An 18,167-nucleotide genomic window follows, 5' to 3' on the forward strand; every position below is an offset into this window, starting at 1 on the left:
CAGCCTGTCTTGATCCTTTTTTGATAGACACGAGGATGAAAATTGTTTTACATTCCTCTCAAATCTGCTATAAGGGAACTAATAATGCAAATGAGATGATATGTGGGAGCTGATCCTCAGCCTCTGACTGTTAGAGGGACACGGGTGTGGTGGGGACTGTGTCAGACTGGCAAGCCCATGCCCCAGGTAAAGGGGCGACCGCTTTGCAGTTTCAGCTGCTAGTCTCTGTGTAGGGTGTAGGAATGGCAGCCAGTGCTGCTAGGGCTTCTGCATTGCCCCAGGGAGCTGGAAGTCTGGATTTTGATATCAGCTTTCCAGGCTTGTAAATGTTCATAGCTCATTTGAATTCTTTTGTAACAACTCATAGTTGAACCAAACTCCTCTTGGAGCTGGAGCTGGCCTGCTCCAGACTGCAGCTCCTTGAGGCAGGGTATGCCTCAAGACTGGGAGAGTCAGGGAACATTCTTGCAGGAGCACAGAGCTGAGCTGCAGTGCAAAGAGCAGTGAGCCAAGGCAGCAAAGGAGAAAGCGCATCTGGGTGGAGGGACCTGTGTACACCAAGTCCGCAGCACAGGCCTCCTCACTGCTCTTCCTGTCTCTAGGCCCCAACCTCAAGTCTGCCCTCCAGCAGCCACCAGGGGGCGCTGATCAGGCTTATCTGCTGCTTCCACCCCTCAGAGACTCTCCTTGACCCAGAGGATCAAGGTCAAGCCCCTGAGTGTGACATGAGAGCCAGGTCCTGCCTCTCTCCCATCAATACCTGTCCCCTTGCCCAAGTCACTCTCCAGCAATACCAGCTGCTCATGGGTCTCTAACACCCACCACATTCCCCTCACCTTTGGTCCCCAGCCCCTCCCATCTCACTCAACTCAGAATGTTCATCTCTGTCTTGTATTCCTAGAAAACCAGACACCCCTCTCCAGGAAGCCAACCCTGACCCCTCACCTGCCTGCACCGGAACTGACACCTTCCTCCCTCACAACACTGTGGACATGTTGAGGGCAAGGCCTGAGCCCTGTAGCACTTCCCTATCCAAAGTCGAAATGAATGGTTGTGGAACGAATGAGCCCATTTCCCCTATAACCCATAAGCAGTTGTACTATCCTTTTGTTAGCAAGATGAGCCATGAGTATAAAAGGTTGGCTTGTTTGCCTGGGTCATGCATCAGGTCACAGGCAGAGCTGGGAATCAAGTTCAAGAGCTGGGAATCAAGTCCTCCTCCTTCCCGCTCTCCCTTCCTGTCCCTTCCTGTGCTTCTTGTTAATTCCTTCATCCACCCACCCAGCCTCCCGCCTACCTAATAAACATGGATTGAGCACCTACCATGTGAAGACCAACATGGCAGATACAGTCCCAGCTGGCTCAGTTCACGGCACCATGCTGCCCCAGAAAAGTAATAGAAGGCTTCTTTTGATTTCTGTTTTTCTGGGTTTTTTAAAAAAAATGCCTCAGGGTTAAATTTGAATATCTTGAGCCTTGTCCTCCCATTCCCGAGTCCCATTTGGTGCCTCCTGGCAGGTGGTCACCAGCATCTCCTTCTGGAATGGGAAAGGAAACAATACGGGCTGCCCAAGCCGGCCCTGTGGCTCAGCCCTGTCACTGCATATATATCTCAGGCCAAGGAAAGCAGATTTTATGTGCTGGATTACAGAGAAGATAATCGCCATCCCTTTTGGCCGTGGCCCACCTTTCCTTCTTAACCTACACTCAGCCTTCCCTGCTTGAGCAGAATTAAGAAGAGGGGAAGGATCTTAAAAGTCTCCCGAGAACACAGGGGTGTTGTTGCGGGTGTACCGTGGGCCATGGGGATTAGAGCCTGGAGATGTTTCTACAGAGTGGAGTGTGGAGGACTGCAGTCCCTAACAGGGCACCGCTTACGTAACTCACACCCATCTGTTGCCAGAATTTACCGGGGGCAGGAAAGCGCAAACAAATGCAACTGCAGGTTGGTTTGATTTAATATTCTCCAGAGAATGCTATTACTGTGTGTTTTAGAGGAGATAGAATGAGAGTTTATAGGAAATATAGCTCGGCCTGGTAGACCGGGCTTGTTAATACAGTGTTTTGTGTTTGGGAATCCAAGGAAGAAAAGTTAAATGTGGGGAGCTAATCCAACCAAGGCTTATTTAAAACATAAAAAAAGAAGCTACTAGAAAAAGGGGAGTCTTTTTTAGTGGAAAAAGTGCTGCCCGTTAAGTCCTCAGCTAACGTTTATGGGCTTCTCTCCCCTCAAATGGTGCTATGGTGAGTGTGAGCTGACCCAGAGCAGTGGGGCTTCGGAGGGAAAGTAAGGACGTGGAGGCCATAATCCGTCCACAGCAGGTGTTCAGAAGGCAGCACACAGATGTCTGTATGTGTTACAGCTGCCATTACTGAATTCTGTGTGTACCAGGCATGTGTGAGGCCCTCAGTGGACCCTCAGTAGATATTTGTGCATGAACAAATAACAAATGAATCATCTCAGTTATCTGCCCCCCCTACCCCAACAATCCTGCAAGGTATTATTCCCCACCTTATGGGGTGTTATTGCCATCTTGTGGATTAAGAACCCGGATTGTAGCACGGTGAGACCCTAACTGGCAGATAGACTGCATCTCTTTTGCCAATGCTGATTGGAATGGAGGTTTGGAGTGCTGTCTTGAGAAGGATCTGGAAGCTACTTTCTGGTTCATCAGGAAAGGGTGCCAGGATTGATTTGGATGTCTGCCCTGGGCTCAGGAGGAGGACATGATAGTGTGTATCCCATATTTGATGTTCCCAGATTAAACGACTTACCCAGCTAATGGCTGGTAAGGGGCAGAGCTGGGGAGGAAACTGAGGTCTGTTAGATTCTCTGGTTTTTCTCAGCATTGCCACCCTGCGCTGATATCCCACATCTGTTGTGAGAAGGGAACCAACGTCTCCTCCCTAGAGTATGTGAGAAACTCTCTGAGAACTAGGCTGAAACCCATCCTTTGCAGTGGGCTTCCTGCGCTCCCATGGCCCATCTGTTTTCCTTCATAACAGTCATATTAGTTATCTGCTATGTGGTACCACTTTTTAGTAAAAGCAGGCTCACCATCACCATCTTCACTCATGTCACCATGCAAGTGCCGCTCCGGCAGTGGCATTAACGCAGGACGGGTACCAGGAGTGTGTTGTTTACACAGAAATGGTGCTCAGTAAGTAGTTTTTGAATGAATGAATGAATGTTGTGTTTCCCCAACAGTGTATTTCTATGACATGTCACAGTAGTCTAGACCAGCGCTACCCAACAGGACTTTCCACGAGGACAGAAATGGTCTTTATCTGCCCTGCCCAGTATGGTAGCCACTAGCCACAGGTGGCCATCAAGAACTTGAAATGTGGCTAATGTACCTGAGGAACTGCATTTTTTATTTTATTTTAATTAATTTAAATTTAAGTATTCACATATGGCTGGTGGCTTCATATTGACAGCCTAGGTCTAGGTGCTCGGAGCGCAGTGGTAAACCAATAGATGAGAGCTCTGACCTCATGGCTCCGTCCTTCTTATGGGGAGAGGACAGTAAACAAGGAAGCAGTTGAATCAGGTAATTGCTCAGTGCTCTGAAGAAAATAAAATAGGGCCATAGGAGTGAGGGGTGGTGAGAAGGTGGTGAGCAAGGTGGCAAGGTCTTCCCTGACCTGAATGACGAGGGGCTGGCTGTGAGAAGAGCATTGCAGAGAGAGGAAGCATCAAGAGCCAAGGCCCCAAGCCAAGAACAAGCTTAGACGGTTCCAGGTCAGAAGTTTGTCATGACCGGAGCATGGTAGACAAAGGAAGGCGTGAAGGGAGGTCCCTGAGGTAGGTGGGAACCTGATCGAGAGGACTCTGCAGGTTTGGATTTCACCCCAGAAGAAGCAGACTGGAAGGGTAGGTCAGACTCAGGGCCTCGGAGAGCTGCCTTGGGTACATCCTGCCTCCTCCTCTTCCTAGCTGTGTGACCTTGGACAAGTTATACAATGCCTCTCTGCCCCGGTCTCTTCATCTGTGAAACGAGGTAAGAATTGTTCGGTTACTACGTGTAAAATGCTCAGAACAACCTCTAAGAGCTCTGTACAGCTGTCACCTCTCAGCGTCATTGTTGGAAGGTTTTGAAGAGGGGTGAAGTGATCTGATTGAGGAATTTAAAGGATTACTCTGTCTGCTGTTACAGAATGGATCATAGGAGAAAGGGGGAACAGAGAGAGGCCTGTGGCATAATCTCCCTACAAATGATGGGGGCTTGGACTAGGTGAGAGTCCTCATGGGAAGAAGTGGACCCTGCAGCATGAGTAGACTCAATTCATCCATGACAATATTTGCGTTTTTAGTGATGCTTTTTTTTTTTTTCCTGGAGATTTTCAAACAAATGCAAAAGTGGAAAGATTAGGTCAATAACTGTTCAAGTACCTGTCACCCAGCTTCAGTAGTTATTAACATTCTGCCACTCTTGCTTCATCTATGCCTATACACTTGAAAGTGAATTGTAGATAGTATACCATTTCACTCATAAATAGTTCAGTATTACTCTCTAAAAGATAGTTTTTTTTTTTAATATAACCCCAATGCCACTGCCGTACCTGATAATAATTATTATCCTCCAATACCCAGTCCATATTCACATATCCCTAATTGTCTCAGATTTGTCTTTTTAGAATTGGTTTGTTTGCATTAGAAAACAAACCAAGCCCAAATATGGCAATGACTTTTAAGTAAAAGGTGTAACCTTCATTTGGTCAGCTGATCCAGTGTGAACTCATGGCCTGACAAAATGTACACCTTCTGGCCCATGGCAGGGTCTGGGCACCCTCAGGCCTGGGAAGCATGATGGCAGCTTAGCACAGTGGCTGGTAGAAAGGGGATGGAACCAGTGCCATGAAAGCTTTTGAGGTGTTGACCTCAGACTTGGTCTAGGCCCTTGTCAGTCACCGATGCTGCTCTCGGATAGGTGGGATGCAGCCGGAATCTGGGGGCAAAGTCCACACTCAGGTATACAGGCATGATAGCCATAGGAGTCGCAGGAGGCTCAGGGTTAAAGCCAGCCCCCAGCAGCAGGGGAACGAGAAGTGAGCAGAGAATTCAGCCTTTGGAGAGAGGGGGCCCAACAAGAAGTCTAGGCTCCAACCAGAAGGCTGGGACTCAGAGCCAAACTTTGCTCCAGAGCCAAGACATAAGCTGAGGCCATGCCCTGTGTAGTGCAGGTCAGAGGGAGGCTGTGGTGGGGCCGGGCAGATGCCTGAGCAGCAGAGGGCTGCTTGACTCTGTGCAGGTGCTGGCCTAGGCAGCAAGACAAATCCCAGACCCCCATGGGGGTGGGATTCTTAACCCCTGTCCTGCTGTCCTGGCCAGGACTGATTCAGTAGTTGAGCCTATTGGTTGAAGTTCTCAGTAGCAGGGCCAGGATTCTCTTGGTAGCAAACGGTAGAAACCCTAACTGGTTTAAGCACAAAAAAAGAATTCTTTGGCTCCTGTCACAGAAGAGTCTGGGGCAGCTGGCTTCAGGCGTGGCAGGATCCAGGAGTCCACATGGTGGCATCAGGACTCTGCCTCCATCCATCACTTATCTCTGCTTTCCTCTGTGTTGGCCTCATCTTCAGGTTCCAAATGGTGGCCTCTGATGGCATTAGACTCACTCTTGACTGTAGCAGTTCCTGCAGAAAGAGTTTTCTTTGCCAACTGACCTTGTGAAAGCCCCAGATCTAGCACCCATTGGCCAGGCCTGGGTTGCAACCTGAGGTGGGGCCCATATTTCCCCATGGAATGAGGTTGAGGGAAGGGTGAATTCCTAGTGGAAGATTGAGGTGCTATCTCCAGAAGAAGGGAAAATCACCAGGAAAGGCAGAAAGTGATACCCAAACTAGGCCCTTTTTCTTTTTTTCTAAGAACATAGGAGCCACAACCTGTTGAATTTATCCATCAGTTCCCAAATCTAAGCCTCACCCAAGGTTTAACTTCTGATCCAAGCTTCAGTCCTAGCCACCAGATAATTTGCCTTGGCATTTCCATCTGGGAATGCACTGATATTCCAACTCAGCATACCCGATCCCGGCTTCCATCCATTCCAGGACTCCTCCGCTTGCTTTTTTGTCCATGGCAGTGCCTCTGAATCTTCTTCCCCTCCCTTTGCCCCTCGCTGCTGGTCATCTCTAGGCCCTACCATTTCTATTTCCAAAATCTGTCTCCTTCCAGCTCCAGCTCCTCCTTCCTTTTCTGCCCGCCGACCCAGCACGGCACTTCGTCCCTGTCTCCCCACTCCACTCTCTTGTCTACTCGGTCCCTCTTTTCATCAGTGTAGGTGTATTCATTGCCTCACACTCAGGAGTTTTGCTGGATGGGGAATCAAACACTCCAGCTGCTGCCCCTGCAAACTCACACCACAGTTCAATGGGGCTGGTGCTGTGATGGGGGATGAGCCAAGGCCTCTGAGGGCTGGGGGAAGGCTGAGCAGGGCCCACAGCTGCAGGGTGCCTCCGGGGAGCCGCCACTTCCACAGCTGACACGTGCTCCCTGGAAGGGGCCCCGAGGCTATGCAGCGGTGGGCCAAATGCAGCGTACAGACACATTGCAACGGGCTCACCTGGTGTTTTCAAAATTCTTTGAGTTAATTGCCACCATCTAAAACTTGGGAAATTTTGCATGAAAATGTGGAATCTTGACTTTTCTTGGAAACTGGAAGACCTGGCAACACTGGGCCCGCGTTCATGCTTGGAAGCTTTGGCGGAGCTGAGTCACAGCACCACAGTCTCCAGCACTCCCACTTGTCTCCCCACACAGTAGCACAGTTGTCCTTACCTCACATCACCAGCCCCACTGGTTCTTCTATCATATGTACCTTCTATGAGTCCCTCCCAGTCAGCCTCTGTGCCTTTGCTCCTGCCATTCCCAGCCCCTAGAGTGCCTAGCCCTTATTACTTTCTGAAACGTCATGGTTCTGCTTAAGCCTTCATGCACATGTCCCACCCCCACCCCAGTCTGTCCCTAGGCCCCTTCTGGTGGTCCCTAGCCAGACCCTTCTGGGCCAAGTCACCTGCATCCCTGGGGTGTTCCTTAGTTTCTGAGCCTCGGATGTCACAAATAGGTGCCCTCAGATGTCACAAATAGGTGCCCTCAGCTGAACCTGACCTGCTGATGCATTCTGTTTGGCCTGTACAGTGTTTTACAGCTTGTGAATCATTTGACAACGTAGAAATTGGCTTTTGATGAGCTGGCCACGTTCCCGACGTGACAGTCACTGTCTGGTGCCAAGTGGCCACTGTCCCCGCTGGACTGACCAGACACACGTCCTCCAGCTCACCGAAACCCCGCTACCCCCATGACCCCCACTCATGGTGGTACCACAAGCATCTGAGTTTGCAACCCTCTAATTTGCAGGCTAGCCGTGATCTTTGCAAGGAAAGGGGCCTTGTTTTCTATTTCTCTTGCATCCTACACAAGCCAAGACCCCAGCAGCCGCCACATGGTATTTGCTGAATTGAATAAAGTTGCAAGAATTGCATGCTGGGACCTCAGCCCAGACCTAGCAGAGCCCAGACCTAAGGCAGCAAGAGTAATTCTAGGCCCACCCGAGAGTGGATAGGGTTCCTCTGTGCCTGCTGCCAGCCTTTGCCAGGAACGAAGGTGGGAAGGAGCTACTTGGGTTATGAGAGCAGGAGGTCCCTGGGCCATGCTAGCCCTGAGCAGCCAGCCTTGGGTACAAGACAGTAACGATAGCTCATGTTTCCTCAGCACTTACTATGTGCTAGGCAGTATTCAAAGCACTTTATATATATTAGCTCTCTTATTCTGCACAGCAGTTCTGTGAGATAGGTACTGTGATTATCAGCACCATTATACAGATGGGGAAACTGAGGCACAGGAAAGTGAAGCAACTTACTGGTGATCACATGACTGACAGGCAGCCTGGTTCCCACCTCATGGTCCTGCCTTTCAGTAGAGAGGGCTGGAGAACTGGGGCCCTGCCCAGGGCAGCCACTGCTCAGCATTTCAATGCCAGCCTGGTACATCTGATGGCCTCATTCTTCAGGAGACGCCAGAAATGCCCATCGTTGTGTAAAAGCTCCCAGTTTTTAAATGTTAACAACTGGTTAGATAACTTTAAAAAGGCTCTGTGGACCACACAAGTACAGATCTAGTCGTCGGGCCCCCAGTTTGTGACCTACATTATCATAGGCCAAGTCCACCCTAGTTCACCACCCTCAGAGCCCATGATGCTGCCTGAAGCCGGGTGTTGTGCCCAGAGCCAGTAGGTGCTTGTTCAGTGTCACGTCACACCATCTTCTTCCCCTTTTAAGGAAACATTCTCCATTAGAAAGAGTGGTTTTTGTTGGCCTTCCTCCCAAGGTGCACTGCGAAAGTCCCCAACAGACCTCGGGGTCCCCTGTTACTTCACAAGTTCAGTCACTCCACAGAGGAGCAAGTTTAGATCTCAGAACTAGGCCCATTCCCCACCCTGGGGATCTCACATTGCGGTAGGGGACAGGTGACGTAAGTGGACACTTCACTACATAGTACAGTGATCAAGATTTCAGGCCCAGCTCTGAGAGTCTAGAGGAAGGCCCTCAACTCAACCTGGAGTGGGCGGGGGGCTCCCTGGGCAGCAGCAGCTCACTTCCCAAAGCCCTCTGGGCCCCGATAAACCTGCTGTCTATCAGTTGGGTTAGCCGCAGTGAGCCTACTATGTGAGGCCTACGGCAACAAGCCGCAAAGCCCCTTCCAGTAAGCCCAAAGCCCCTAACCTCCTGCTGCTGTGGAGCCAGCATGCCTGGGCAAAGAGGACAAAGGGGGGCTACATGCTCGTGACCTCTGTGGAGGGGGCCGTGGTTGCCCCCAGACTGCGGGGCACCTTCAGTGTGGGCCCCAGGGGCTGTACGTCTGGGCCAACTCAGGAAGCTTTTTTGCCAAGCAAGAGTGTGCTCTGTGGACCCACCCTCAGCATGTGGCATTCAGCCCAGCCAAGCCTCTGCTCCAAATATTTCCACTGAGCACTGGCCGAACTTGCAGCAATGACTGCTTTTCCTACCCCTGTGTTCATCTCTGGGGAGGGGCCCTGTGAGTGCAAAAGCCCATACCTCTGTTTGGGTCGTTGTCATGGTGGAGCAGCACTGCTATTAATTTTTGCTGAGCAGTTCATGGGTTCATTGGAAGAGATGCGTCATTCTATCCAGGGCCAGAGTGGCCAGTGGCCTTGCTGAGCTAATTAAATTACTTAAGTGGAAATAATATTGATGTTTTTGTATTAAAAAATGCAATACCATCTCAATATGGTTGGGTCTCGTCAACTTTAAAGAAGCTGGCTAAAGGCAAGATGTGGGCTAGGAAAGGTGCTGACGTTAATAAAGTGCCAGCCACAGAGCCTCTAAATTCCTCTTTGAAAATCCACTCCCAGTGGGGCTTGCGGCAGCATCAACAAAGGGCATAACAATAACTCCAGTTAAACAGGGAATAAAACATTAGCACCAAGGAAACAAGAAGGATGGGAAAAACAGATTCTGAAGGTTAAGGTAGCTGGCATGATCTGAGTCTCGCCCTGAACTTCCTGGAAGCGAGACAAAGGAGGAAACAGCCTGGGTTTAAAGCCCTGGTTATTGGAAAGGAGGAAGCAGACTGGTTCTTTAGGAGCGAGCAGTTTTTCCCTGGGTCCATCCTTAAAGGCATTCCTTACACAGAGATTTATAGGGAGATTTGCCAGAGGAACACAGAGAGCTGTGGACCTGCAAAATCCTCCACACTTTTCTCACAGCGCAGACATGGATCTCCTTCCTTTTAATCGAAACTCTTGAGATATGGTGATGGGTCCATCAATATGTACATAAATATGTCGGGAAAAAGTCTGAAAGGTCTCTCTCTCTCTCACACACACACACACACATTCTCACACGCACATCATCACACACACACTCACTCTCACACACATTCTCACACACATCCTCTCACACACATTCTCACACTCACACTATCAGCTCTCACACACACTTTCACACACTCACACATTCTAACACACACATCCTCTCACACACTTTCACACACATTCTCACACACACTCTTATACTCTCACACTTTCATACACTCTTACACACTGTCTCACGCACACACAGACACACACACTTTCACGCACACACTTTCTCACACACACACAGTCTCTCTCTCTCTCACACACTCTCTCACACGCATACACCCCACCCTGACAGTGATTACCTGATTATCTCTGGGGAGGGAGGAGGGAGCCAGAATGGGGGTAGGAGAGAGTTGGTCCAGGGAGAGTTATTTTTAAAAAATTGGGGGCTCCAAGTTCTACCCAGTGCAGGTGACTCTGCAAGTGACCAGGCTAACACGGCCAAGGATGAGGCCTTCTTGGGGTCTAGCTAGGCCCAAAGGGAGATGGCAGTCAAAACCTCAGGTGTTCTAGCCAGTCAGTCCTGGGTTCAGAGTCTGGCCCCACCACGCACCAGCTGGGTGACGACAAAGAAGGCTTTTTGCCTCAGTTTCTTCACTTGTAAGGCAGGGACCCTCATGCCTACTTTGCTGAGTTGTTCCCAGGACTGCAATGGGACGATACAAGCTTTTATTTTTTAAATTTGGACTACCCCGGGAAATGACGAATACTTGTTCCCTATTAGGGATCCTTGGGCCAAATCTAGCCTGCAGTCTGTTTTGCTTGGGCTACAGAGCATTTAAACTTTTCACATTTAAATACCCAGTTCCCCACGACCCCCAGCATGCTCTATGATTTCCACCCAAGCCCACTTCTCTGTTACCTGACTGGCCCCCGTGGGCCCTGGAGTCTGCAGCCCTGGCCTGAGCCAGCTTCCCACACTCTGTTCCTTCTCAGCCAGGCTTCTCGGGGAGAGCTGGGCCCCAGACAACTGGTTAAAGGTGAGAGGTTAGAGGGTGCCCTAGCCTGATAATGGAAGATAGATGAGAACATTTCAGAAGCCAGTCATTCCATTAGGAAAGCCAGGATACCCACTTTATGACCGTGTCGGCCTAGAAGACCTCCCACTGCCCCACCACCTCTTTAAATGAGAGTGTTTCTGTCTCACCAGATGTTTTCACGATGGTAATTTTGCAGAACTAGTCATCGAAAGCTGCCCATGCTGTCCTTTGCGAATAGCTATTTCCTGATTAATTCACAGCACGCACTCGCTCTGTGCCTCCACTAAACAGAGAACACATCCATATAAACATGTAAAAGAGCGCTTTGAGAATCGACTTTTCTGACAGTTGGCAAATAGTAGCCTGCCATCCTGCAATTGGACGATTGAAGCCTAGTCCCTGTGGTGTATCGCAGGCTTGATGGTTCTCCTCAATTGCTACGGAAACCTTCGTAACTTGGTGAACTAGAAACTTAGTTAGAGCGTACTTACCTGGCATTTAAGAAGGCAGGGGGGCAGGGAGAGAAGAAGTATAGGTGGGCACCCTCTGGGGTTTCAGGCCCCATACCCCAAGAACAGACCGGAAGCCGTAGGAAAATGGAAAATGATCTGGGGGGAAACCAGCAGGCCTCAGTTTTTTCTGATCAGGTTTGTTGTCTGAACATCATCAGAGACCAGTGCTACCCTGGGAGAAACATATCTGTGTTTGATCACTTACTGATCCCAAAGTAATTGGTGAATGCCCACTATGTGCCAGGCACCCGTTAGGCCCTTGGGCAAGATTGGCAGGGCCTCTGCTGTTTTGGAGCTTCACTTTGCGTGGGGGAGACAATAAATAAGTACAAAAAAAAAAAGCTGATAAGACCATTTCAGAGACAAGGAAGTAAAGCGGGGCGATAGGATAGAGAAAGGACCGATGGGGCAGGGACTGCCCCGGAGAGAGTGGTCAGGGATGGTTTCTGAGGACAAGGAGGAGCCAACCCTGCAGGTGTCTGGGGGAGATCACTCCAAGCAAGCACACAGGTCCTCAGGTGGGAATGAGTTAGGCAGGATCCAGAAATAGGATCAGATTGGTGTGTTGGAGCAGAGTGAGAGGGAGCAAGGGGGAGTGTGATAGGAGCTGGGCTCAGAGAGGTCAGCTGGGCCCAGGTCTGTTGTTTAGGCCTTGTGGGCCTCTTAAAAGCATTAGGATTTACTCTTGGAGCAGTGGGAAGTCACTGAGAAGTTTTAAGCAGGGAGGCTGCCATGACCCAGGTTAAAAACAGTCTCGGGCTGCTGTGTAGAACGGAGCACTCGGAGAGCAAGTGCAGAGGGGAAGCCGAGAAACCGGTTAGGAAGCTGCGGTTGTTGTCTCAGGAGAGACAACAGTGGCCAGGCTGGGGAGGCAGCAGTGCATTCGGGGAGAAAAAGTCAGATTTGGGATGAGTTGTGGAGGGAGAGCTGCAGGACTTGCTGGTGGATGGACATGCGGGTGAGTGAGAGCAAGAGGACTCAAGGAGGACTCCAAGGTTTCTGGTACGTCATTGGTTGGTGGAACCATTCCTGAGATGAGAAAAACTCCTATTTGGGGAAAGTGAATTAGGGACTCTGTTTTGGCATATTGAGGTTGAGATACCTGATAGAGAGGTCAGCAGCAGTCATTCGGGGCCTGGCGGGGAGGGCAGCATCAGAAATGAAAATAATTGGGAGTCTCCAACACAAGGGTTGTATTTTGAACCTTGAGCCTGGATGAGGCGACCCAGTGAGAAAGTGTAGAAAAGTCAGAAGGCCCAAATGGAACCCTGGAAGAGCGCAACCTTCAAAGGCCCAGCTGAAGAGGAGGCACCGGCAAAGGAGCTGGGGAAGTGTGGCCATGAGGCAGGAGGAAAGCCAGGGGGCTGCAGAGCAATGGAAGCCCAGAGAAGAGAAGCTACCAAGGAAGAGGAGTGGCCAACTGCACAAATACTGCTGAGTGGCTGTGCCACCTGGGAACATCTGAGAAATTCCCATTGGATTTGGCAATTTGTGGAACCCCAGTTGATGACCCTATGGTCTACTGTCCAGAGTGGGACACTTTGAGAGTGAAGGGAGCGCTGTTACTGGTTGATTACACCAGGATAATAGGTGTAAACAAACAAGGAAGCTCCATCCTCCTCGATCCTGGGGCCTTGGTAGGGTTGGCTGCAGTGTGGAGGTGGAGACAAAACCTGGCTGGAGGGAGGGCTTGAGAGTGAACAGGAGGAGAAGCAGTGGAGACAGCGGCCCTCAAAGAGGCTTGCTGCACAGCTGAGTGGATAGGCTGTGAGGCTCCCATACAGTGGGATACCCTTTACAATAAAAAGGAATGAGCTGTTGATTGACACAACAACATGGATGAATCTCAGAATAATTATGGTGAGTGAAAGAAGCCAGGCAGTACATACTGTATGATGTTGTTGTTAGCTGCCGTCAAATTAGCCCCCAACTAATGGTAACCTCATACGCGGTGGAATCAGACCGTTGTGATCCATAGGGTTTTCAATGATTGATTTTCTAAAATAGATCACCAGGCCTGTCTTCCTAGTCTGTCTTAGTCTAGAAGCTCCACTGAAACCTGTTCAGATCATAGCAGCATGCACGCTACCATTGACAGGTGAGTGATGGCTCTGATGAGGTACATTGGCCAGGAATCGAACCTGGGTCTCCCGCACAGAAGGTGAGAATTCTACCCCTGAGCCACCACTACTTCCCTCCATACTATATAATTCCATCTATATAAGGATTCTAGAAAATGCAAACTAACCTACAGTGACAGAAAGCAGATCAGTGTTGCCTGAGGATAGGGGATGGGGATGGGGAAGGGAGAGATTGCAAAGGGGCACGAAGAAACTTTTGGGGGCGATGGACAAGTTCATTATTGTGATTGTGATGATGATTTCATAGGTGGATACATACATTCAAACTTACCAAATTATATGCTTTAAATATGTACAATATAAGGTATACATTATATTCCTTGATAACGCTGTACAAAAAAAAAAGTTTTGTTGTAAGAGGAATAGACAAGTGGGACAAAAGGAGGAGGAGGTATGATTTTATTCTAAGCATGAACAGAGAAGCATTGAATACCTGTATGATAAAAAAAAAAAATGATAGAGGACAGGAAAGCTAGATAGGGACTCTTTTGTGAAGGTTACTTTATGTCATGCCCAGGGGTTTGAAATTCATCCCATTGCCCTGAGAGTTTCCACCTTAGTGTGCAAAGGAATCATCTGGAGAACCTGTTATAAATGCAGAGATTCCCTAGCAGGTCCCCCCTGGAGGCCATCACATCCTCCAGTCTCACCTCTGATTGCAGGTGGAATAGCACCCTCCGCAGGCAGACTGCCCCGCCTCAAGTGCTCAGCTTGTGCAAAAGTGTCTTAGGCTGTGTTCTCTAGAGAAGCAAAACCAGTAAAGCATGTAAATATAGAGAGAGAAATTTATACCAAAGAAAAGGCTCACGCAGTGGTACAGGCTAAACGTCCCAAGTCTGCAGATCAGGCTGGAAGCTTTTCCTGATTCATGTAGCCGCAGGGGTTGGCAAACCCAAGATCAGCAGGTCAGACAGCAGGGCTGTGGCTCACAGGTTGCGAAGACCTATGGATCCTGAGATTGGCAGGCAAGATGGCAGGTAAGTTGCTTGCTCAAGTCCCAAGAACTGGGGTCAGAAAAACAGGAGCCAGCTGCAGGATCCAGTGTAAGCAAAAGCCTACGAGCCTTGCCAGAAAGTACACCTATATTGGATGCTGGCCACACACCCAAGGAAACTCCCTTTCACATGATTGGCTGCTCACAACAGATCTCATAGGCGAGGTGATCACATCTTTATACGACTGCCAAACTACATCGTAACTGCCAAACCACGGAGAATCATGGCCTAGCCAAGTTGACACACAGCCTTAACCATCACAACAAGGCATAGGGGACGTGGGGCGAGTCCATGCCCCTGGGGGCAACCTTTACACACAGGGGATGGCAGTCAACGGATAAACGCCCCAGCCTCTGGAAGCACATTGCTCAGGTGCATTCTATGTGGTTTCTCAGAGGGCTCCAGCGGGATGGAGCCCCAGTTGCCCACAGCAGTAAGCAACTCAAACACTTTGGGGGTTTCTTCCTGCCCTGTCTTGCTCTCCTCACTCCCTCTTGGGATCACCTGCCAAAATAAACTATGTGCACCCGAGTCCTTGTCTCAGGCTCTGCTTTCAAGGGATCCAAAATATGACACACATGAGCCCGACGAGTCCACACTTTATGTGCCCAGCAGGCTGTTCTGACACAGACAGCCCCAGAGCCTGTCCTTTGAGAACGCTGCCATAGGCAGTGGGGAAAAAAAAAAAAAAAACACTGAAGGATTTTACAAAGGGAAATGACGAGACCCAATTTGCTCTTGTAGAAAATTAACTCTGGTGGCAATGTGAAGCTGAGGTTGAAGCAGCAAGAGACAGGAAGCAGGAGACCAATTAGTAGGCTGTTAGAAATGGCCCAACAGGAGGTAATGACGACGAAGGCAGCAATTGAGGCCATCTTTTATGAAAGTCTTTTGATTTATAGCGTTTGTAACAGTTCACACAGAAACCGGGCTGAGTCTTCTTTAACATTTCCAGTGCTGTAGTTATGTAAAGCTCACGTTGCTAGCATTTCACGGCTTTGTTTTTTGGTTTTTTTTTTTAAAGAAAAAAATTTTTTTTTTATCTTCTACTAATAAAATTTGGTACATCAATCTGATGCCACACATCTTCTTTTGTATCTTATGGTTTCAGGATCTTGACATTGGTGCCAAGAACGTGAAGCTCTATGTCAACAAAAACCTCATCTTTGATGGCAAGTTAGACAAAGGTGGTGGAGAGGCCCCTGCTGACCAGAGCATCTCAGTGGACCTGAAGAATGAAAAGAATGAGAGGATGGAGAACGCTGTTAACACTCACTTAGAAGACAGCGAAGATGCCCACAAGATGGCTGCCGCAGATGGGGACAGAGAGCTCAGTCTCCATCGCTCCCAGCCAGCTGGAGTGTTATTGGATTCGAAGGTTTCTTCACAAGAACATTTATTTGGTGAAAGAGTGAATTCTACTAACTGCATGAAGGACAATTTGTCCAAGTTAGAGGGAGGTTTAAGAATGTTAGCTGCCCCCATCTTGATGGATGATGTCCCTAGTGACCCTTCCCCATCCCCACCTGTGAAATGCCCTTCTCTTGAGGAGCTCTCTCTGATCCAGCAACTGGAAAACCTCATGGGCAGGAAAATATCTCAGCCACCAGGGAAAACCCCATCCTGGTTACAACCTTCTCCCAAAGGGAAAGGCAGGAAGCAGGAAGGCAAGAAGCCAAAACCTCTCTGGCTTAGTCCTGAGCAGCCGCTGGACTGGAAAGGCCAGCTTCTGTCAGAGGATGGCATTGATACAGGTCCTGGAGAGACTGAGGCTGGGGATAAAGGCACCAGGCGTGAGCAAGGATGGGCAAACAGCAGGAGCATCATCACTGGCGACAGACCCCAGAGGGTAACCCCCAGAGTCTGCAGGGACGACTTAGACATCTTTAAGCTGCCGTCCAGCAGAGAGCGCCCTGCGAGTGGGAGGAGGAGCTCCAGGAAGGATGTCCTCAGCAGTAGTCATGGTGATGACCAGCCCACCAGCAGAGGTAAGCTCCCAGAACTCAGCATCTGAACTCAGGTGTTATCATCCTTGTGTAAGGACCTCTAATGGGCACAAAGCCATTAGTGCCCTGAACCTCAGTTTCCTCATATGCAAAACAGGGTTTGCTCTCAACCAGGGGTCACAGATTTGCTGTCTCCGGGGCCAGGGAGGTGACATAAATGACTGAAATGGACAAGCCACATTTTGCACATTAAACTCATAGATAGATTTGTCATTGCCACCAACATATGTCCCTTTGCCCAGTTTTCTTGTAATACCTGGCTTTTTCAATCTAGACTTTATTATTCTGCATTTGATAGGACATTGGTACCCAAATGGCTCCACTTTATTCCTAACTGCACCATTAAAAAAAAAAACACCAGTGTGATGATAAGTAGTAACTGACATTTTCCTGGGTGTCAGCGGGACACTAGGGAGTGGTGAGACCTGTGGCAAACTGGAAGCCATAGGCCATGTAAAGGAGGCAGCTGCGCTGTACTCAGGCTTCTCGCTGGCATTCAGGAATGCAAGGCGGGTGTGCCAGCTCTTCTTTCCTTTTTTCAAGAGAAGCCAGAAATGTGGAATAGTCCCATTTTTCAACATTGACAACTAAGTCAGATTATTTTTAAACCACCGCGTGGGTAAAAAACAAGAGCCCAGGTGGCACAGTGGTTAAGCACTTGGTTTCTAACCAAAAGGTCGGCAGTTTCGAAACCACTAGCCACTCTGCGGGAGAAAGATGTGGCAGTCTGCTTCCGTAAAGATTACAGCCATGGAGACCCTATGGGGCAGTTCTCCTCTATTCTTTAGGGGTGCTATGAGTCAGAATTGACCCTACAGCAACGGGTTTGGTTTGGTTTTTTGGTCGGTCAAAAAAAGAAAGAGAAAAAAAGCAGTAACACATCTGCTGGCAGGGCTCCCCCTGAGAGCTTTTTAAAGAGTCGATTATTTCTAAGGGCCTTTCCAATCTGAAATGAGGCTGGGATTCCGAATATCTGCACTCAGATTTAGTGACTGGGAAGGAGCACAGCATAGTATCTGAGAGTCAACCCATTGGAATCCAAACTCTGCTACTTACAGATCTGGGGCTTCTAGCTGGGCACTTCCACCCTCTGAGCCTCAGTGTCTTCACCTGCAAAATGGGAACGAAAACCCTCCTTCTCAGGGATGAATGCAATGATGGCTTCAAAATAGTAATGCAGAGCCTGGCAGATGGACAGTGCCGAGCACGTGGCAGCCATTATGTCAACACCGTATATACGTCCTTTACCGTCTACAAAGCACTCAGACCCAGTGAGCCAGGGCTAGATCCTCAGAACTTCACCCCCACCCGTACTGCACAGAAGCAGAAACTCTGGAGTCAGAACGCTCGGGCGTGTATCCTGGGGCCCCCACCTCCAACCCACACTTTGGGCGAGTTCTGAAATCCTTCTGAGCCTCTGTTTCCTCATCTGTAAAACAATACTAATAATACTCATAGGGGTGTTGGAAGGATCAAATGTGATATTAACATGCAGCATTTGGTGCAGTACCTGGCACATAGGAACACCCCGTGGATACCCACTCTGTTACTCTGCTTTTTGGTGTTGAGCCTATATGGAAAGTAATATATATGTATTTTTTGATGAATTATATTAGCATATGGAAACCCCATTGGCATAGTGGTTAATTGCTATGGCT

General features: G+C 49.2%; 1 protein-coding gene across 16 annotated transcripts in view; it reads left to right on the plus strand.

Annotated features, from left to right (window-relative positions):
- Window positions 1–18,167, plus strand: part of KATNIP (katanin interacting protein) — a 212,891-nt gene that overhangs the window by 143,105 nt on the left and 51,619 nt on the right. For all 16 annotated transcript variants that reach the window (XR_010323659.1, XM_064295743.1, XM_064295745.1 and 13 more), the window contains one exon: window positions 15,615–16,491. Coding sequence is in view for 15 of the 16 variants with exons in the window: in XM_064295743.1 (XP_064151813.1) it covers window positions 15,615–16,491 (877 nt within the window). In the remaining variant the exon portion in view is untranslated. The remainder of the gene's footprint in view (window positions 1–15,614; window positions 16,492–18,167) is intronic.

The sequence above is a fragment of the Loxodonta africana genome, chromosome 12 (assembly GCF_030014295.1).
Source record: "Loxodonta africana isolate mLoxAfr1 chromosome 12, mLoxAfr1.hap2, whole genome shotgun sequence".
In the NCBI taxonomy this organism is placed as follows: Eukaryota; Metazoa; Chordata; class Mammalia; order Proboscidea; family Elephantidae; genus Loxodonta; species Loxodonta africana.